The sequence below is a fragment of the Cherax quadricarinatus genome, chromosome 39 (assembly GCF_038502225.1).
Source record: "Cherax quadricarinatus isolate ZL_2023a chromosome 39, ASM3850222v1, whole genome shotgun sequence".
Lineage (NCBI taxonomy): Eukaryota > Metazoa > Arthropoda > Malacostraca > Decapoda > Parastacidae > Cherax > Cherax quadricarinatus.
The window spans coordinates 73969-95977 of NC_091330.1; the positions used below are offsets into that span (position 1 = coordinate 73969).

The 22009-nt window shown below is 39.2% G+C and overlaps 1 protein-coding gene across 1 annotated transcript in view; it reads right to left on the bottom strand.

Moving 5' to 3' along the window:
* LOC128696255 (fibrous sheath CABYR-binding protein-like) overlaps positions 1 to 22009 on the bottom strand; it is a 71885-nt gene that overhangs the window by 11409 nt on the left and 38467 nt on the right. Inside the window, exons 2-4 of the mRNA XM_053787395.1 lie at positions 19699 to 20208; positions 17742 to 17924; positions 12368 to 12466 (exon numbers count right to left, since the gene is read on the bottom strand). Coding sequence (XP_053643370.1) covers positions 12368 to 12466; positions 17742 to 17924; positions 19699 to 19746 — 330 coding nt within the window. The 5' untranslated portion in view covers positions 19747 to 20208. The remainder of the gene's footprint in view (positions 1 to 12367; positions 12467 to 17741; positions 17925 to 19698; positions 20209 to 22009) is intronic.

A 22009-nucleotide genomic window follows, 5' to 3' on the forward strand; every position in this document is an offset into this window, starting at 1 on the left:
TGACTGGTTCGTGGTGCTTGGATTTTATTCTAGTAAGATCCTTTATTGAAGTGCTGGAAGCGATGGCGACTCTGGTGTTAGCTTGTGAAAGTGCTTTAGAAACATTCAGTGCAACCTGGCTGTTGGAAAGTATTATAGCTTTGTTAGGAGTGGTGTTGGTGCGTGGAGAATTCATGATCTGAAGAGCTCTTTTCTTGCAATCTTTGATGAAAAAGGAAGGAAAATGTAAATCAGTGAAGGTTTGGTGAATGTATGTACATTCCTCGTCAAGAAACTCAGGACTACAAATCGGTATGCTCTCAGGAAAAATCCGATGATGATGCCTCTTTTGGTCTTAGTATCTTGACTGGAATGGAAGTGTGTGAGATCATTTTTATTTGTAGGTTTCCGATAAACTTGAAATCTTAGGTTGTTGTCCACTTTGTGAATAAGGACGTCTAGGAAAGGTAGCTTGTCATTGGACTCTTCTTCTAGTGTAAACTGGATCGTCGGTTCAACTGCGTTGAGCCTTGCCTGAAGATTCCGTACATCAAAACGTTTGGGAGTTATTACGAGGACGTCGTCCACGTAACGTAACCAAGTGACGCTTGAAGGGATGATGTTGGCGAAGTGTTCGGACTCTAGGTGTTCCATGTACAAGTTTGCTAAGACGGCACTGATGGGGGACCCCATTCCCATGCCGTAGGTTTGTTTGAAGAGCCTGTTATTGAAAGAAAAACAGTTGAAATTAACACAGAATTCAGTCAAGTCAACAAAATCCCCGGGAGCTTGAGGAAGATTAAGGTCCTGATTGACTTTACGTCGTAGAACCTCGATGCCTTTAGTGGTAGGCACTTTTGTGAAGAGGGAAGTCACGTCCAAACTGCTTAGTTTCTTGTTACGGATGGAGAGGTTTCGGATGCGGTTGAGAAGGTCGCCTGGATGTTTAAGATGAGCGGGGCTGATGGTCCCCAGAATGCAGGAAAGATGTTTGCGAAGAACTCCGGCAAGTTTGTGTGGTGCACTGCCTATACCTGACGTGATTGGTCTGAGAGGAATATTATGTTTATGGGTCTTGGATAAATCATACATGTGTGCGGGTTTAGGGTTGCTGGGTAACAAATACAGAAGTTTCTTCCCTTCTCTAGTGCGTTTGAGTATTTGTCTGGTTTTGTATAGAAAATCCTTGGTGAGTGTCTCCCACTGTTGAGTGCTGATGGGTTCGTATGTAGACTGATCATTCAAAAGGTCCATCATTTTGGTGTTGTAGTCACTGGTGTTGAGTATGACGACTCCACCTCCTTTGTCGGCGGTGGTGACGATAATGTTGGGGTCGTTGGCAAGGTCCTTAAGAGCAGTGATATATTGTCTAGGAAGATTAGAAGAAGGTTCACATAAAGCTGTAGTGAGAATACTCTGTATATAACCCTTCTGGAAGTTACTGTCACTGTGTCTATGATTCCTGGTAACTAGGTTGAGTTGATAGTTAGGTTTGCGTATGTTAGTGGTAAATTTGAGTCCCAGACTCAGTGCTTGTTTCTCGTAGTCAGTTAATGTGCGTGACAATAGACTGTTTATCAGGGATTCCTTTCCCATTTCCTTCACCGACTGTTAGGGCAGAGGTACTGAAGTTTGCGATTGAGTTTGATCTTCTGTTGGAGGTTGGCTGTGGTGACTGTGCTGAGAATATGCTCAGCAGTGTGTTGGTCAATCTAAAGATTGGTCCTCATATTCCTTGCAGTTTCAAGGGTTTCCTTAGCGATGTTAGAAAGTTCTTCGGCACACTAAGATAAGTAAGCTTGGGTAGCTGGAGAGAAAGGGTGTTTTGAGTTGGAGAGTTGTGCAGGAGTAGACTTAGGGATCACCTTCTCGGCCAGGCAATCTTGTAGGAAGTTGTGTCTGATGCGATAGCTGTGAGCACGAAGAAGGGTGTCCAAATAACGTCTGCATGAAATGTCCATTATGTTGTGGTGCCCGACAGATTGTAATAAAGTTGGTAGAATTACCGACAATATGTAAAGTAAAAGGACACAAGTGCAACTAATGTGACATTTTTATTGTGGCAACGTTTCGCTCTCCAGGAGCTTTGTCAAGCCGTTACAAACAGTACATGGACACAGAGGGTACATATAGGCTCAGAGTGAGGTGCAGTACTAGTGGTAGTAGTAGCAGTAGTAGTGAGATAAGTTGTAGTAGTAGTAGTAATACAATATGTTAGAACAATTAACTCGTACATGAGTAAAAGGATATAAAAGCTACTATTGGGTAACATAAAAATAGGTTAGACAAATATTTCAATTGGAGGCTGGATAGAGAAGGCCTGTTTCAATGTTCATTCTCTGTAATGTGTTTTCTGTAGTACTAACAGGAGAGACTATGTGATGGCAGGGTTTACTGTTTTCAGGAGGATTCTTGCTATGACTTCAGAGATGGTGAAGCTGTCTTTGTTTTGTTTAACTGTATTAGAAACAGCTATTAGTGAAGATTCAAGGCACTTGCGTCTGCGGAAATTAGTTTCTTTTATCACTAATTGGGCGTCCCTGAATTTTATGAGATGATTGGTGCAATTTCGGTGTTGTACACAGGCGTTGTTCAAGTTATCGTTCCCACATGCGTAAATGTGTTCACTGAGGCGGGTGTCGAGGTTTCTTGCAGTTTCACCTACATAAATCTTGTCGCAGCCTCCACAGGGTATAGTGTAAACCCCTGCATTGACAGGCAGCACTAAACTACAGACATGTATCACTGATATATATATATAGCATGTAAAGTTATGGAGAAGATTATCAGGAGAAGAGTGGTGGAGCACGTAGAATAAAACGGGTTCATACATGACAACCGTTGCTGGATGTGGTTTTGTCCTGGATTTTATATGAAAGAAAAAATATTTGGGATTTCTTCTAATTTCATTTAGGGCTTTTTGTTCCCTCTGTCTCTCCCGGACCCTATATGATGCAGTCATCTTACGCTCAATGTTTTCCATTTCTATAACTAGAGGTTCCCTTCGTGCTTCAGAGATCCTGATGTGCTTGAGATCTATTATCCTTCGTCTTCGGATGGATAACAGAGACGCTCGTATAGAGGGAGTGCCTCTCTCGAGTTAAAGGCAGAAGGTAACCCGTCCTCCACAATAAACAAGGAGTGTGTTGTTTCCGAGTATATAAAGGACGACGACGTTTCCCTCGCTTTAACATCTCTGCCGTAAAGGCACGTGTGTAGAGCATGCTTAGAGCAACAAAAAGCTCATTCTCCAGAGGAACTGGTTAGATCTTGGGAGATCATGTCATCATCAAAGCTATTAATTCATTAACTGATGGATATACGTTTGGCAGGATTACGGAATACACGGAGTGGTTTAATTAATGCACGGAGAGGTAGGGTAGATGCTAGGCTGAAAAGATGAAAGGCAACTAAGGCGGCAAAGAGATTAATAAGGGAAACATCGAAAAACGAGTTGGTTGCATTGAAACCCAGAAGAGAAGATGGACACTAATCTTAACTTGGTGGGAAACAAAGCATCTGTTCATCCCTGTTTAAAAAGAGCCAGATAAGATATCAACAAGAACATGTATGGTTCAGTAGGAAATGCAGGAGGGTAAAATGTGGTCAAAAACATTGTATAAAGTTCAAAATTCAACCCACATGAGGAAACAGAGTAGTAATAAAATACAGAATTAATATACTGGTATTAGGAAGGAAATGAAATGCCAATATGAAAAAAAGCAACAAAGGTAGGAGCTTTGTAAAAGTTACTACACAATCCCAACAAAAATATATGACAGTTAAGAGCAGAGTAATAAGACTGAGGAAAAAGGGGGACCTACGAAAAGAAAATGACAAAGAAATTTGTTATAGAAAATTTTTCATTGTTTTTACGCTAGCACATGGCACAAAATTTGAAATGAGAAAGAGAAAACGAAAGAGCATAGAACTAGCAAGTGTCTAGAAAACAAAAGAAATAAAGGAAGTGCTGTTACAGACAGATGTCAAAATGCAACGGGAACTTAGAAGAAATCACCTTACATACTAAAGTAAGTAGCAGCATCTTTGAACAGACGACTTATTCAAATATTCAATAAAACAAGAGAGGAAACAGTAGTGCCAAATATCTGGGAAAAGTTTGCGTAATCTCAGTTTTCAATAAGGAGACAAATAACAAACAGTAAACTTGACATCAATCACCCTGTTAAGTTTGTCAAGCAATGTGATGGGTAAAATATTAAGAGCATATTGGAACACCTTGAGATCATTTTACTGATGACATACAATACCTACAAGATGATGCAAACGAAACATTTGCAACACTTGGGTATCTTTATTTTCGCAGAGTTAATTCTAAGTGATGGATTCACTACGTCAAACCTATTTTTACTGCTTCCAACATTTGATTTACCTGTGTTCGACTGAAGAAGCCTGCTGTACAGGAGAAATGTTTCGAAAATAAAGATATCAAAGTGTATCAGAGAATAAATTTTACATTTTATCAGAGAATAAATTTTACATATTATGGTAAGCAGTAACCTTAAACCAAGACAGCAGTGCCTAAGCGTGCATAACAAAGCAAACAGATTACTGGGATTTATAACTAGAAGTGTAAGTAACAGAAGTCCAGCGGTTATTTTACAACTTTATACATCATTAGTAAGGCCTCACCTAGATTACGCAGCTCAGTTCTGGTCTCCATTTTACAGAATGGATATAAATTCGCTAGAAAATATCCAGCGTAGAATGACCAAATTAATACATAGCATTAGAAATCTTCCGTACGAAGAACGATTGAAGACTCTTAAACTACATTCACTTGTAAGACGAAGAATGAGGGAAGACATGATCGAAGTCTATAAGTGGAAGATGAGTATAACAAAGGGGATATAAATAAGGTTTTGATGATATAACTTCAAGAAAGAACCCGCAATAATGGATTCAAATTAGATAAGTTTAGATTTCGAAAGGATATAGGAAAGTATTGGTTTGGAAATAGGGTAGTTGATGAGTGGAACAGTCTGCCTAGTAGGGTTATTGAAGCTAAAACGTTGGGTAGTTTCAAATTTAGGTTGGATAAATACATGAGTGAGAGGGGTTGGATTTGAATGAGACTTGCGTAATGAGTAAATAGAATCATCAAAACTTATTTCTTGGGTAGCAATGAAAATTGGGTTGGCCAAATATTTTGTTAGTGGGAAGAATTGTAAAGGACCTGCCTAGTATGGGCCAACAGGCCTGCTGCTGTGTTCCTCCTTTCTTATGTTCTTATCAGAATATCTGCTGTAGGAATAGAAATTTTAGCTTTACACACCTATTAAAAATCTACGACAGTTTAACAGGGATTAGACAGTAAAGAGAAAGAAGAACAGACTGCATATTCCTTGACTGTAAGAAGGCAGTTGGTGAGTAACTCATAGATAGCTGATATGATACCTATAAAAGTGGATCAAAGTACAAAGAAAAGGTATCATAGTGGATAAAGGAGTAACTGATGTTAAAAAAAAAACAGTCATCGTGAATAGAAGCATCAAGTTGAAGGATGGAAATTATCGCGGTACTACAGAGATCAATTCTGGGACCAACACTGCTCCTAGTATATGTAAATGAACAACAGGAGATCAATATTCACAACCTAAGATCCATAAAAAGAAGTAATGAACAAAAAGCAAACGAATTCAGATATAAAAAAAAATCAACAAGATACAGACTGATTAAAATAAACAATTCCAGTCAATCCTAAGTAATAAAAAAAAGTTACAAAAAGATCGAGAGATGTATAAGCAACTTAGGCATAATAACGCTGATCTAGGAGTACACACGCCAAATTAACTTTCTGAAGCCCCCATATATTGAATAACCTGACTAATGAATTCTGGAAAGTGTTATTCATCACAAGAGCAACACCACTCTTGTGGTGTTGCCAAGCCCACATCCAGGGAAGCACAATTTATTGATGGAAAAAAATACGGTTTTACTGCCAGACTAGTATCGCAACTAGAAAAGAAATGCTACGTAGAAAGACTGCAGGAACTAGATGTTCAGACGGAGGGGAAGAAGAGAAGAGAAGGAAGTCATAATCATAATACAAGAATAGGAATGAGAGTATACTCTCAGTGTATATTTAGCGAGAGAGATACTTCTCGGTGTATATTTAGCGAAAATGATACTTCTTGGTGTATACAGTGTGTCCTCAATTTCCCTTCATTGTTCATCTATTTGCATATGTATGTCGAGAAGTTGAGCTAAAGCTCAACTTACGAGATTAATATATTTCATTTCTGATATGACCTGTACTTAGCTCAGTGAGGACGTGTCAAGTGTGCTCTCTACGGACTGAACCAAGATGCCCTCCATCGAGCAACTTTACCAACAGCTTAAGGAAGAATTGAGGATGGCGAAGATGGAGATTCGGCGACTGACCGAGGAAAACAAGAAGATTCGTAGTAGTCCTCCTGTTTTGAGTCCTCAGGTCAAGAAGGGAAACTGGTCAGTGGCTGGACAGCATGGAACGAAGTTGACGATCAAGAAGACGAATGGAAAGGTTGAAACGATGAAGAAGAAAGAGACTGCTGTGGAAACTGTTGTGGAAACATCTAATGCATTCTCCGTGCTACCCGACTAATGTGAGTCGACTACTGGGAACGTCTTGGGGGTTATGGTAAGCATAACTTGGGTTATGCTTACTTGGGGGTTATGGTAAGCAGAAACCTTAAACCAAGACAGCAGTGCCTAAGCGTACGTAATAAGGCAAATAGATTACTGGGATTTATATCAAGAAGTGTAACCAACAGAAGTCCAGAGGTCATACTGCAGCTTTATACATCATTAGTAAGGCCTCACCTATATTATGCAGCTCAGTTCTGGTCTCCATATTACAGAATGGACATAAATTCGTTAGAAAACATTCAGCGTAGGATGACTAAATTAATACATAGCATTAGAAATCTTCTGTATGAAGAAAGATTGAAGACTCTTAAATTACATTCACTTGTTAGACGAAGAATGAGGGGAAGACATGATCGAAGTGTATAAGTGGAAAATAGGTATTAATAAAGGGGATATTAATAAGGTCTTGAGGATATCTCTCCAAGAGAGAACCCGCAGTAATGGATTTAAATTAGATAAGTTTAGATTTAGAAAGGACATAGGAAAGTATTAGTTTGGAAATAGGGTAGTTGATGAGTGGAACAGTCTACCTAGTTGGGTTATTGAGGCTAGGACTTTGGGTAGTTTCAAATTTAGGTTGGATAAATACATGAGTGGGAGGGGTTGGATTTGAGTGGGACTTGCACATCAGAGCTTATTTCTTGGGTAGCATTGAAAATTGGGTTGGGCAGATGTTTTGTTAGTGGGATGAATTGTAAAGGATCTGCCTAGTATGGGCCAACAGGCCTGCTGCAGTGTTCCTCCTTTCTTATGTTCTTATGTCACAACGAACGACACCAAGGAAGGTAAGAATATTGTTGTTGTTGTTGGGGATAGCCAAGTTAGGTACATGGATAGGGCGTTCTGCTTGAAGGACAGGAGTAGGAGACAGAGGGTTTGCTTTCCTGGGGCTGGGATGGAGAATATTGTTAGCCGTCTGGACGACATCATGAGAGGTAATGGGAGCAATCCTATTTGTCTCAGTGCTGGAGGCAATGAAGTTGGCAGACGTAGGAGTGAGGACCTGATTAGCAGGTATAGGTCAGCAATAGAAATAATTAGGAGGAAGGGTGGGAACCCTGTCATATGTGGTATTTTGCCAAGGAGAGGAGTTGGAAATGAATGGCTGTCCAGGGCGATTGGTGTCAATTGCTGGCTGGACAAATACTGTAAGGAAAATGCGGTAACATTCATTGACAACTGGGGCCTCTTCTATGGCAGAAATGACATGTATGCCAGGGATGGGGTTCACTTATCTAGGTCTGGGGTGGGGGCACTGGCAACTGCAGTGGAGGGAGCTGTTAGGACTTTAAACTAGGAATAGTTAGTGGTATGGGTTTTGGCAGGAAAACAGTGAAGTCCCAGTGTAGCAATATTATGAGTTCTAGGGGAACTAGTATTAAGCAGAACGAGGTAGATATCGAAAAGCCAGTGACACTAGGTGATAAGGACAGTAATAGGTTTAGTAGAAAAACTGAAATGAGAAGGAAGGGTAAAAACAAAAGAGAATCTTTCAATGTATATTATGCTAATAGCTGTAGTGCTAGGAATAAGATGGACGAGTTGAGATTAGTTGCTAGTGCAGGTAACATTGATGCATTTGCCACAAATGAGACGTGGTTTAATTCAAAAAGTCGGGACATGCCTGCGGAATGTCACATTCAGGGTTTTAAATTGTTCCAAGTAGATAGAAGTATCGGGAAGGGGGGTGGGGTGGCATTGTATGTCCGAGATCGCTTTAACTGTTGCATAAAAACGGGTATTAAGTCTGAGGGAACACATACAGAGTCTGTTTGGATAGAATTTTCAGAGGGGCATGAAAAATTGATTTTAAGTGTGATATACCGTCCCCAAACTTAGATAGGGACCAAGGGAGACTACTATGGGAGGAAATTGTTAAGGCCACAAGGCACGATAATGTAGTAATTCTAGGAGACTTTAACTTTACTCATATTGATTGGAATTTATTGACTGGGAATTTAGAATCATACGACTTCTCAGAAGTAGTTCAGGATTGTTTTTTGAAGCAGTTTGTGACAGAACCTACAAGGGGAAATAACCTGCTTGACTTAGTTCTGGCAAACAATGAATCCCTTGTTAATAATTTAGAAATTTCAGAGGAACTGGGTGCTAGCGACCACAAATCAATTACATTTAGCATTGAATGGAAGTATGATAGAAGGGATAACTCAGTAACAGTCCCAGATTTTCGCTTAGCAGATTACGATGGGCTTAGAGAACACTTATCATCTGTTGACTGGGGTAACGAAGAGAGCTATCAATATGACAGTTTTCTGAACACTATACATGCTGCTCAAAGAACGTTTATCCCGTATAAAGAAATTAATCAAACAGAAATGACCCAAAATGGATGAATAATAGGCTGAAATATCTACTAGGGCATAAGAAGGGAATTTATAGGCGTATCAAAAGAGGTGAGGGTCATCTTATGAATCAGTATATTGACATTAAGAGGGACATTAAAAAGGGGATAAGAAAAGCTAAAAGGGACTATGAAATTAAAGTTGCTAGGGATTCGAAAACTAACCAAAAAGTTTTTTCCAGGTCTATAGAACAAAAGTTAGAGATAAGATAGGTCCCCTTTAAAATAACTATGGGCATCTTACTGACAAAGAGAATGAAATGTGCTCGATTTTAAATAATTATTTTCTCTCGGTTTTTACACAGGAAGACACTAACAATATTCCAGTAATTAATTTTTATAGTGGACCTGAAGAAGAAAAATTATGTAACATCACAGTCACTAGTGAAATGGTTGTGAAGCAGACAGATAGACTGAAGCAAAATAAGTCGCCGGGTCCTGATGAGTTTTTTTCAAGGGTTCTTAAGGAATGCAAAATGGAACTCTGTGAACCATTAACTAATATTTTTAATTTATCTCTTCAAACAGGTGTAGTGTCTGATATGTGGAAGATGGCTAATGTAGTTCCTATTTTTAAAGCAGGGGACAAGTCGTTACCGTCAAATTACCGCCCAATAAGCCTGACCTCAATTGTAGGCAAATTACTAGAGTCAATTATAGCTGAGATTATAAGAAGCCATCTCGATAAGCATAGCTTGATTAAAGATACTCAGCATGGATTCACGAGAGGCCGTACTTGTCTAACTAATTTATTAACTTTCCTCAGTAAAGCTTTTGAGGCTGTTGATCACGATAAAGAATTTGATATTATTTAGATTTTAGTAAGGATTTTGATAGAGTTCCGCACCAAAGACTGTTAAAGAAAGTGGCAGCTCATGGCATTGGGGGAAAAGTGCTCTCGTGGATCGAGTCATGGCTCACAGACAGAAAGCAGAGAGTGTCCATAAATGGGGTTAAATCCAAGTGGGGATCTGTAACAAGTGGCGTTCCACAGGGATCAGTCTTGGGCCCGTTGTTGTTTATAATATATATCAATAATCTTGATGAGGGAATTACTAGTGAAATGAGCAAATTCGCCGATGACACAAAGATAGGTAGGATAATTGATTCAAACGTAGATATCAGGGAACTTCAGGAGGATTTAGACAAACTCAATACCTGGTCAGCAAAGTGGCAGATGCAGTTCAATGTAGATAAACGCAAGGTTCTGAAGCTCGGGAGTGTCCATAACCCTAGCACTTATAAGTTAAATAATGTAGAACTTAGCCATACAGATTGTGAAAAGGACTTGGGGGTTATGGTGAGCAGTAACCTTAAACCAAGACAGCAGTGCCTAAGCATACGTAATAAGGCAAATAGATTATTGGGATTTATATCAAGAAGTGTAAGCAACAGAAGTCCAGAGGTTATACTGCAGCTTTATACATCAATAGTAAGGTCTCACCTAGATTATGCAACTCAGTTCTGGTCTCCATATTACAGAATGGACATAAATTCGTTAGAAAACATTCAGCGTAGAATGACTAAATTAATACATAGCATTAGAAATCTTCCTTATAAAGAAAGATTGAAGACCCTTAAATTACATTCACTTGTTAGACGAAGAATGAGGGGAGACATGATCGAAGTGTATAAGTGGAAGATAGGTATTAATAGAGGGGATATTAATAAGGTCTTGAGGATATCTCTCCAAGAGAGAACCCGCAGTAATGGATTTAAATTAGACAAGTTTAGATTTAGAAAGGACATAGGAAAGTATTGGTTTGGAAATAGGGAAGTTGATGAGTGGAACAGTCTACCTAGTTGGGCTATTGAGGTTAGGACTTTAGGTAGCTTCAAATTTAGGTTGGATAAATATATGAGTGGGAGGGGTTGGATTTGAGTGGGACTTGCAAATGAGTGGATAGAGTTATCAGACCTTATTTCTTGGGGAGCACTGAAAATTGGGTTGGGCAAATGTTTTGTTAGTGGGATGGATTGTAAAGGACCTGCCGAGTATGGGCCAACAGGCCTGCTGCAGTGATCCTCCTTTCTTAAGTTCTTATGTATATATGATACAAATTAAAGTTGGCTGACCCTAATTACGCTGGCCAGGGTTAATATAAATCTGGCTGCATAAATCTGATCATGATGAAGTGAGGCGACTTTATCAGCTCTGCAGAAATATCCATCTCGACTTCACTAACAACCACATCTTCACTTACGAGCATTATTCATCTTCTCTTCATCCCTGTGCATCTTCACTTCGCATCATCACTTGCAGTACTATTAATAATCGTTACCTAGTTCTTAATGATCCGATTCTGCTCGTGTTAATAATAAAGTCAAATTAAGTATTTGTACATATAATCAACATGTAGAAGGACGTTTATTAGTAACGCTGAAAGATCAATACATCCGTGTTGATGTTTACTGAATATGTTCGAATATGAACAGTGAGCTCTCCTTGCGAGAAGAATATACAGACCCAGCATAGCTAAAACCTTCCACGTGCAATAGGTCGGAGATGTAAAATGTAACCTAGATGGATTTAGAAGTTTCTGCTGTTTAAGTCACAGACACACACACACACTACAATTACGCCACCTCGATCACTACGTTAGCCTCGGCAAATTTTCTCCCAAGACTGCAGGCACTGATGACTCATGCCTGCGACACTCCTGTCTGTCACAGGCATGAGCCTAAACGAAACTCACAGCTCGTTCTGTGATTGGCCAGTTTCATTCCCAGAGTGCCCTACAGTGACACCGGAGTTCCTTTGTAATGTCCCTTTGCTATTGCAAGGCAATGCACTGCAGATTTTTTTCCATAATTACATTGAATTTTTAATAAAATAATTTTATCTGCAGTTATGCTTCTTCACGTAGGAAGTGTGAACACGGAAGTGGGGAGTATGAACAAAGAAGAGGGAAATGTGAACGCAGAAGAGAGGAATGTTAACATAGAAGGGAGTGCGAACAGGAAAGTGGTGAGTGTGAACACTGAAGAAGAGAGTGTGAAGAAAGAAGTGGGGAGTATGAACACAGAAGTGCTAGTACGAGAGTGTCAAGTGTGAGTTAGGAGCACACGTGGAGAAGGTGAGTCAGAGATAGATACAGAGAAAGACAGAGACAGAGAGACAAGAGACAGAAAGACAGTTTTAAATTTAGCTTATGTAAGCTTTATAAGCTAAATTTAAAACTGCAATTACTGTACTCAGATATCAATACTTACTTAATAATCTGTTATTGCCTTCCTAATCTTAAGTTAATAATAAGTCTGCCCACAATGCTCTGCATACAAAGGGGCTTTTGGCATGTACACCCAACTATTATACTCTTTTGTACAACTATGTATCATGTCAAAATAAAAATCATTATTATTATTATTACTTACCTGCACTAGGGCGGCAATAGCGTCGGGTTGGTCATATTTAGCAGCAATATGGAGAGGCACCAGTCCACGACTGTCCAGCTCTTGGTGTCTGGCTCCGGCCTGAGGGAGACCAGTGATGCACCATTCATTACAGACAGCAACAAAGATAAAAGCTTTTTACCCGCAGTGCAAACTGTGGAATGTAGTGACGAGTTGTAACATTACTGTGATCTTGAATCACTTCTGATTGAATGACAGATTATGAATACATCTTTCATTACGCAAACAACCCACACATAGAAGAAACTTACGGCGACGTTTCGGTCCGACTTGGACCATTAGCTAGTCACACAGTAACCATTAGTGTGACTAGTTAATGGTCCAAATCGGACCGAAACGTCGTCATAAGTTTCTTTCTCCTATCTACGGGTTATTTGTGTATTGTTCCAGTCAGGGTATTGTGCTTTTTAGTCTTTCCATCTCCCATTGTGCTACATATACGTAAACTAGTTTGATACAACTACGTAATAAAGTTATATTTATTCTCTGGAAATATAATTTTTCTCGTGCGCAGATTCAAGCTTAAAAATATTTGATTACCAGTCTGGCGCAAGAGATCCTACCAGCTAAATATGTTTTGGTTGATGTGGGTTCACAGACAGGTATCCTCCGTATGCAATAATGCCAGGCCCTGGATCGGAACCCACGCAACCACACAACTCACAAGATGCAGAGGAAACACAGTACAGATTAGTCCACCACCTCCAAGAAGACTGGAAGATGACCAATGCCTTGAAGAGGCCAAGGAGCTTTAGTTTAACGCTGAAGAGGTTTATTAGCTATAGCTTAACACGCTTGAGTGGCCCAGAAAACTGTAGACTTACATTATAAAGAGGTCCAGATGCTTGAACTTAACTCTTTCAAACACTTCTAAAATTTGAGATCAATTAAACGAAGATACTTACTATTTGAAGACCTTCCTACTTTTTCTGTTTTATTACTTAACTCTTAACCGTCATATTCTTTTGTGAGAGTACAGTAAGTGGTTTTTACCCTTGAGTTCAAAGAGGCCAAGGAGCTACAACACAACACCCTAAAGAGGCCCTGGAGCTGTAACTCGATCCACTCAAACACCATGGAAAATTGAAATCAATGGAATGAAGCATTGTGAATCTATCCTTGAGTCTCTTTAAGAGGGCCAGGTGCTGTAGCTCAACGCTCTTTAAAGGCACAAGAGTTGTTGAAACTCAATTATATTTATCTCTTTAAATTTTGACATCATTTCAATAAAGCATTGTGAAAATATCCCCAAGAGCTGTATCTGTACACCGTCAAGAAGCTCATGATAAAGAATACAACCCTCTTTATCATGACTAAAATTTGAGAAGAATTAGATAATGAATAGTGAAGATATTTAATATTTATTACATGACTGTACCGAAGATATGATTGACTGGATAATGGGTCTTAAAGTTTATCGACTGAACAAGGATCACTAAGCTGTAACTCATTCTCCTCACCTAGTCATGAGGTATTAAGAAGTGTAACTCATTCTCTTCACCTAGTCATGAGGTATTAAGAAGTGTAACTCATTCTCCTCACCTAGTCATAAGGTAGTATTAAGAAGTGTTACTCATTCTCCTCACCTAGTCATGAGGTAGCATTAGGAAGTGTTACTCATTTTCCTCACCTAGTCGTGAGGTAGTATTAGGAAGTGTAATCATTCTCCTCACCTAGTCATGAGGTAGCATTAGGAAGTGTTACTCATTTTCCTCACCTAGTCGTGAGGTAGTATTAGGAAGTGTAATCATTCTCCTCACCTAGTCATGAGGTAGCATTAGGAAGTGTTACTCATTTTCCTCACCTAGTCGTGAGGTAGTATTAGGAAGTGTAATCATTCTCCTCACCTAGTCATGAGGTAGCATTAGGAAGTGTTACTCATTTTCCTCACCTAGTCGTGAGGTAGTATTAGGAAGTGTAATCATTCTCCTCACCTAGTCATGAGGTCGTAAGTCCCTTTAGCACAATATATTCACGCAACTTGGCCAGGTATCATCCACTGCTAAATGCTTTTTTGGAAAAACTGAGAATAAAACGATTTTTTTTTCAATTATATGAGGTTTTTCTCACTACACAGGAGAGCAAAGGAAGAGAGCAATTTTGATGAGATTTACAACAATTATTCCTCTAGACCAGGCAGGGGATGTGCTGCTAGAGACAGATTATTCCTCTAGACCAGGCAGGGGATGTGCTGCTAGAGACAGATTATTCCTCTAGACCAGGCAGGGGATGTGCTGCTAGAGACAGATTATTCCTCTAGACCAGGCAGGGGATGTGCTGCTAGAGACAGATTATTCCTCTAGACCAGGCAGGGGATGTGCTCCTCTAGACCTGGCAGGGGATGTGCTCCTCTAGACCAGGCAGGGGATGTGCTAAAGTCACACGACCTAAGAAATTTTAATCGAATATCTGAATTAAGCTCACCTCACAACCAGGAACACACGTACTACCACCTCACAATCAGGAACACACAAGTACTACCACCTCACAACTAGGAACACACAAGCACTACCACCACTACCACCTCACAACCAGGAACCCTTTGGCACTACCACCCCAACCACCACTTCACAACAAGGAACCCTTTGGCACTACCACCCCTACCACCACCTCACAATCATCCAGCACCACCAGTACACACCAACGTACACATGAACACCAACATCGTGAATGAATGACGTCAAAGCGAGTGTGGAACAGTAGGTAAAAATCAATATTTACAAACAATGCCTCACGGTTGCCTAGTGACAGGCGAGGGAATACTCCTATTACTCATAATGTTCTCGTATTCTCTCGTGGAAACAGCGCATTCGAAGAATGCTCTCAGACCAATGAAAAAACTGCCGTTAGGAATATGAGGGGTGACACGTGTGTGTTAAAGAGGTTATATGAAATGTTACCAAGCAAGTTTATACATCACAATGTTGGGCACTTGTGTGATGCGTTGATGTGATGAACGTATTACGATGTTGAGGCTTCGTATGTTGATGGATGTACTGGTGGGTTGGTGAGTTGCGTGATATATCAGCACCATAACATCTGTCCCTAAAAATCACACTGTTAAAGAATATGCTAGTTTCGTCCTTTAAATTGTCAACTGAATGACGACCTGTCGAGTTTTCACGATGTACTACTGTTTATCTTGTATGTTCTTAATAAACAATCAAACAAACACTATATTATACCACTACAATCCTTGTTAAAACATCATAACCATCCTAACCTTTGTTAAATCACCATAAACCTTAAATCAACAAAACTTTAAACGAACACATTATTAAACCATCACAGCTCTTGTTGAGCCATTACAATCCTTGATAAACCATCACAACCCTTGTTAAACCATCACAACCCTTCATATCCAGAAAAATAAAAATAAGCACTTGATTTTCACACTCAAGTTGGAGAGACTTGGGTACAAATGACCTGGTTTATCAACACTTCAAGTAGTATCTCCTCGGTTGCAAGATGAGGAAATTTTTTAAACAATTTCAACAGCAATATATTACCTTTGTAAATAATTAAAGTGAAGTGTAAATAATTTACATAGTTTTGCGTAAATTGCATAAATATCCTCACAATGCAATGTGTATTTAATCAAATTTGAGTTTCAAAGTATGCTTATATTACATAAAATATATAACGTAAGTATTAATTCATACAGCTGGTAGCCTGTATAGTACATGCAACGGCTCTTGACATAAAGAAAATAATGGTTATAATTATAATCTTAATTTTTAATAGGGGTGGACGGGTAAGCCAGTGGAAGGCCTCTGTCAGATGACCAAAAATTTCCGTGGCGGGACATCATATGACTAAGACCCGCGTCAGGAAATATTTCTCCTGTTTCCTGACCCATCTTACCTAAGCTATCTTGAAATTAATTAGTGAAAATTGCATTTCAGTAAAGTACAGAAAATTCTTCTTGCGAGCTGAATTTCAGAGTTCATAACTAAAAAGATACGTTTTCTCGTAATGGTAAAACAAAGGATGATATGAGACACAGCATCAAAGTTTACTTTAAGTCTTGAACTACGAGTAAGCAGCCCTGGATGAAACTTTTCCTTAAACATGAAGAATTAACACACACAATGTTTCCAAGAAAACATATAACCATAAATGAGGAGATAAATAACTGAGAAACAATGTTGCAGCCATCTCCTTAATAACCATATTAACATTAGAAAGCTGTTGTTTAGTAGACGGGGTCCCTGGTTATAGTAAAGGCTTATTACCAAAACTTTGCTCTACATCAAAGTTAACAATAATAATAATCATCCCATTTAATCGCATCATATAAACTGAACTGATACAGCAAAAAAAAAAAATCGAATGTTAAGAAAATCTTGACAAAGAGTGGCTTTTGTCCAGCAGGATCAGTTGTCGAGTAGATACTCGACAACTGATCGGCTAATTAGGTACTTTGAGGATGTAGTTTTACTGTATGTAAACAGCACACATTGTATATAAAAGCATGCAATGTTTGTAGAGGTGTAGTGTATGTATTTGTATACGTTGTTCATGCAGTTGCACGATAAAATAGCAATCATAGGTATGATGTTCATAAATGGTAGGTTGTTGACTTCTGTCATGGATATCATGGATATTATGCATCCAACACAAAGCACTCTATTATCTTATTTATACTGTTTATATTTTGCTGTTTTTACTAAAAAATTTTTTATTAGAATAAGCGATAATCTCTTTACTAAATGTAAACACACAAGACAAGATTAAATAACTAGAAAGAAAAAGGGGGCGAAATATTCTTTTTTTATGGTACCTTAAAATTCCACAGATATTCCTGATGGAATAAAATCGACAGTATTTATTAGTTAGGAAACAAAACAGTTTCTCCTGACCCGGAGATGACTCTTTCAGTGGCTAGGCATTCGCAATTTAGGATTCTTTTGATTAAATAAAAGTTTGATAAAACTGGTGTCAGAAACTGATAATATCTCTAAATTTTCGCATTTACTTTATGCCCTTAAATGCAAGAGAAATTTTGCTAAACTACAAATAATGTTTCAACTCCGAAAAGGCGATAATCTGGGATTTTCACATCACTTCTGGCCCTGAAGACTGAATGAACCGGAACTTGAGATCGATAACTATAAATGTGGAATACATAAGTTTCCACATAATAGGAATATCATGTGGAAGCAAAACATAACATCGTATTTTAGCAGCTCCTGATAGTAGAGCAAGTCAACATGTGTCACCAGAACGTGTCACCAGCATTTGACAACACCATCGACAACATGTATGAGAAGTACATGAAAACAGAAGTGTAGACAGCTTATGACAATACCATGTGTCAACAGCAACTACGCACCTTGATTAGTGCGTTGATAGCATCAGCGTTGCCCATCTTGGCAGCCATATGAAGAGCAGTGTAGTCATACCCGGTTTCAGGGTCCCTGAAACGCTTGTTAACGTTGGCCTGGGTCAGGGCTCTTTCCAGGGCCTCGGTGTCATTCTTCTGGACGGCGAATTGTAGGGCTTCATCAGGGTTAGTCTGATGAATACGAGTAGGGGTTTAATGAGGGTTTATGTGATGGTAGATGCTGGATCTGAGGGAAAGCAATGGTGGATGCTGAATTTGAGGGAACGTGATGGTGGATGCTGAATGTGAGGAAACATGGTGGTTTGTGTGATATCAGAGTAGCGTCCTAATGTGAGGGGAAGGTGGTGGTTATTTAAAGATGGATGATGGCTTAGTGTGATGACGGGTGGTGTCCTAGTGTGTGTGGGAGAGTGGTGGCTTATCGTAAGTTATGGCTATGGATTACTGTGAGCATTGGTAATGGCTTAATTATAGTGAGGGTATGAAGAATAGTTGAAACTTTGTGGGAAATGACTGCCACCTGATACAACTTCCCAGCATTAGAAATCGAGAAGCTGGGTAGTTGAGTTCAGTAATTCAAGACCAACTACTGAAAACTGAGTGCTATCGAGAAAACAAGCCCGGTACCAAGTATCCTATTACTTGGTGACTTTAATTTATGAATCTAAAATTCAGGAATGTAGCTGGTAGTGTAACAGCAGAGAGAACTATAGAAGAAAGTTTGAATGAATAGTCTCATACAATCGAATTATTAAGCTTGTGCAATAAAATAAACTTGAGCCAACAGAGAGTAGAGAAAGACTAGGTCACTAGGATATACTCTTGACTTTATTTTCACGAATAATGAGGCCCTGGCTCGGGATATAGTGATGATGAAGACAGAAAGTTCAGGCCACAACCTAAAAGAGGTTCAGACCTGTACATAGAACGGTTTGGAACAACGAACCATGATCAGTCATAAGGGAGAATTCAATAAATTAAACTTCAACAATTAGAGCATCAGTTAGGAATTAAGCGTGACTTGGCTGAAATGTGCAGGGAAGACGACATGACTAACATGGTTCGGAAGTAATACTTCGGAAGGATGAGCTCACTGGCACCTGAAGTATGGTGCAAACATATCTCAACGACAAAGAAAAAGAAGATGCAAATTAGAAAGAGAGAAAGACATTCCCTCTAATGGACAGTAGAGATTCTCTACCATCCATAAGAGGTATTAATAAAATTAGAAGAAATCCTAAATTATTTTATTCATATGCCAAAGTCAGGACGAAAACTGCATACAGTACATGGACAATACTAAAGAAATTAATTAGATACTGAAGTAACAATACGACTCTGTGTTCAGTGAGCCATTAATCATTCTAAAGATTGATAACCCAAATTAGTTTTCATAAATGAGACTCAAAACCACTGTGAATATCACAGTGGGTTTCATTCATGAACATAACCTTACCTCTACTTAACTTCAAAGATGCCAATGATTGCATACTCATACTCTCTGCTCTAGGCACTGGCTTATGGAATGTTATATTGCATGAACCCACTATCATGTGTAGATATCGTAACATACCGACTTGTGTTTTATTATCGTAAGATTTTGAGTGGTGCTTCGGTATCATAAGATATTGATTGGTGTATTAGCATCATAAGATACTGACTGGTGCTTTGGTATCAGATAACAAGGTGGACCGCGAAAAAAAAGGGGGGGGGGAAGGACTTGCATAGTTTGGGCCAGTAGACCTACTTCAGTGTTCCTCCATTCTGATGTTCTTATATTAAACCTTTTCTAGAATCCTTTCCCTTTTCTGAGATATGCACAGCCTCATGGGCAGTCCTTGTCATATGACCAGCAATAACTATGGTAAACCTTCATAATGTATAACAATGTAATTTAAAAAATTATCTCCATCGATATGTTCAAATCAAAATTAAGGCTACTTACAGGAACTGGTACGCTGCCCGCAGCCTCAGCACTGAGACCGCACCCCATGTTGCTGATCTTGCCAAGTCTTTGCTTGATTGATGGTTGTGCAATGCACTCCGTAGCTGAAGCTTCAAATGTTATGGAAGCATCATCAACCCATGTTCTGTGTGGTGAAGCCTTGTAGACAAGGACAGGGCAGCAACACTGGTCTTGACAAGATGTACAGCAGGGCAGCAACACTGATCTTGACAAGATGATGTATCACAGGGCAGCAACACTGGTCTTGACAAGATGGTGTATCATAGGGCAGCAACACAGGTCTTTATAAGATAATGAATCACAGAACAGCAACACTGAGCGCCACCAACAGGTTAGACCGTTAGGGCAACAACACACGTCCTCTCACAAGAGGGAAGGTGTATCACAGAGAAGGACAATGACACACATCTTGACAAGAGGGAGGGTGTACCATAGTCCAGCACGGTGACACATCTCCACAAATGGGAAGATTCCTTGCCTTGTTTATATCTGTGGGATAAAATAATATACGTTAGTCGACTAACACAACACTAGTGGGTAATCGAATCATGATACAAAATTGTTCATTCTTTCCGTTGTTTTATATTTAACATTCCTCCCGTGCTGCAGTGCACTACAGCTTTGAAAAAACTTCTTATCTTCCCAACAACTAACCAGTTTCAAGAAAAGTATTTTCAAGGTGAAATACTTTTGTGAAGAAAACACGTGTGTAGAAAGAGCATTTATTGGGTAACTTTTCAATCTATTATGATCTTTTACAAAATCATAGAAAGGATGCAAATGGCAGGCATGTACGTGCTGGCAGGAGACGAAGGGGTGAGGTGAGTGAAATCTGTGGAGTGTGATGACTCGTAGAGTCTGTAAAACACTGTAAGAAGTACAATGGACTATGTTGAAAAGCTGTCTGGGTTTTGGACTGTGTTTACTCATATCCCATACAAATGGCTTTTGAGGGAAAAATAACTCATATATTACTTTTTAATTACGTACCAATACACTTCTCGATATTTCGGTCATTTTCAATGGCTAAACAGAAAAAAAAATTGTATCACAAAAATATCTTCGTTGTGAATATAAACGGTCGGTCACTATTATAACTGAAATCACTGGATATTTCACTGTAAATCTCTCCAATTCCCTTGTCTATAAACTTCAAAAGAAAAAAAAACATTTATCACCTTTAGGTACACACCTGTCTACAAATGAGGGCCAGAACAGGTGTGAGGGCACACCTGTGTTGATACTGACTGCAGTAAATTTACGAGCTGTGTCAGGACACAGAGGGTATATCTTCCTGAAGAGAACATTTACCAAACATGCAGGATGAATGTTGATACTGACAGTTTATTATAGTGATGCAGTGAGCACATGCTTTGGTGTGATATATTAGCTGATACATTTTGATACATGCTGCCTGTGATGAAGAGAACATATACATGCAGTTTTACATTTCTGGTAAATATCATGCTGAAATTTCTTAGCTTTATATGGCTGCTGAATTTTATCGTCAATTATGAAATTATAAGTTGTACTTATAGTCTATCTTTTAAAACCATTATGACATCTGAAGCAACATTGCTTCATGTAAAGTTCGCCATGAAGAGAGCTCATGTCTCACATGGTGATCACAGTACTAGATTCCGTTCAAACGGGCTGAACTAAATAAATCTACTTCGAATAAAAGACACACTGGAGAAGATTCATTATTGAGATAACGTTTCGCCCAGTTAGAGTTTAATCAAATCATACATAACGTCGTCTCAGAGAGTGTTCTTGAGTGTGAGTCTTTTCTTTAATAATGCTTGCAGTAACTCATCTGGCTCCAGCAGCATTGCTCTCACAGCTGTATTTCGTGAATAATTACCGAGATTAGTCTAAATATCAGCCCATGATACAACTGCCATAGAGATTTCACCTCACATACTACGGGCTAGGCAAATAGCATTACACAAGGAGACAGATGACATTATATTTGTGTACATTATATGTACACAAATATAATGTAATAGTGTTTTGCCGACATTAAAGGTGACATTTACAGTACCGTACCGTGACCCTGGGTGACAGTACTGTACCAAGACCCTGAGTGACATACAGTACTGTACCGCGACCCTGGGTTATATATACAGTATTGTACTGTGACCCTTGGTGACACATTACCGTGTCCCTTGAGTAACACCTTGGTACCGTGTACCGTGTCCCTGGAGTAACACCTTGGTACCGTGTACCGTGACCCAGGGAGTCACAGTGACTCCAGGAAAATTCACGCTTGTTTTTATCCAATTCCGAG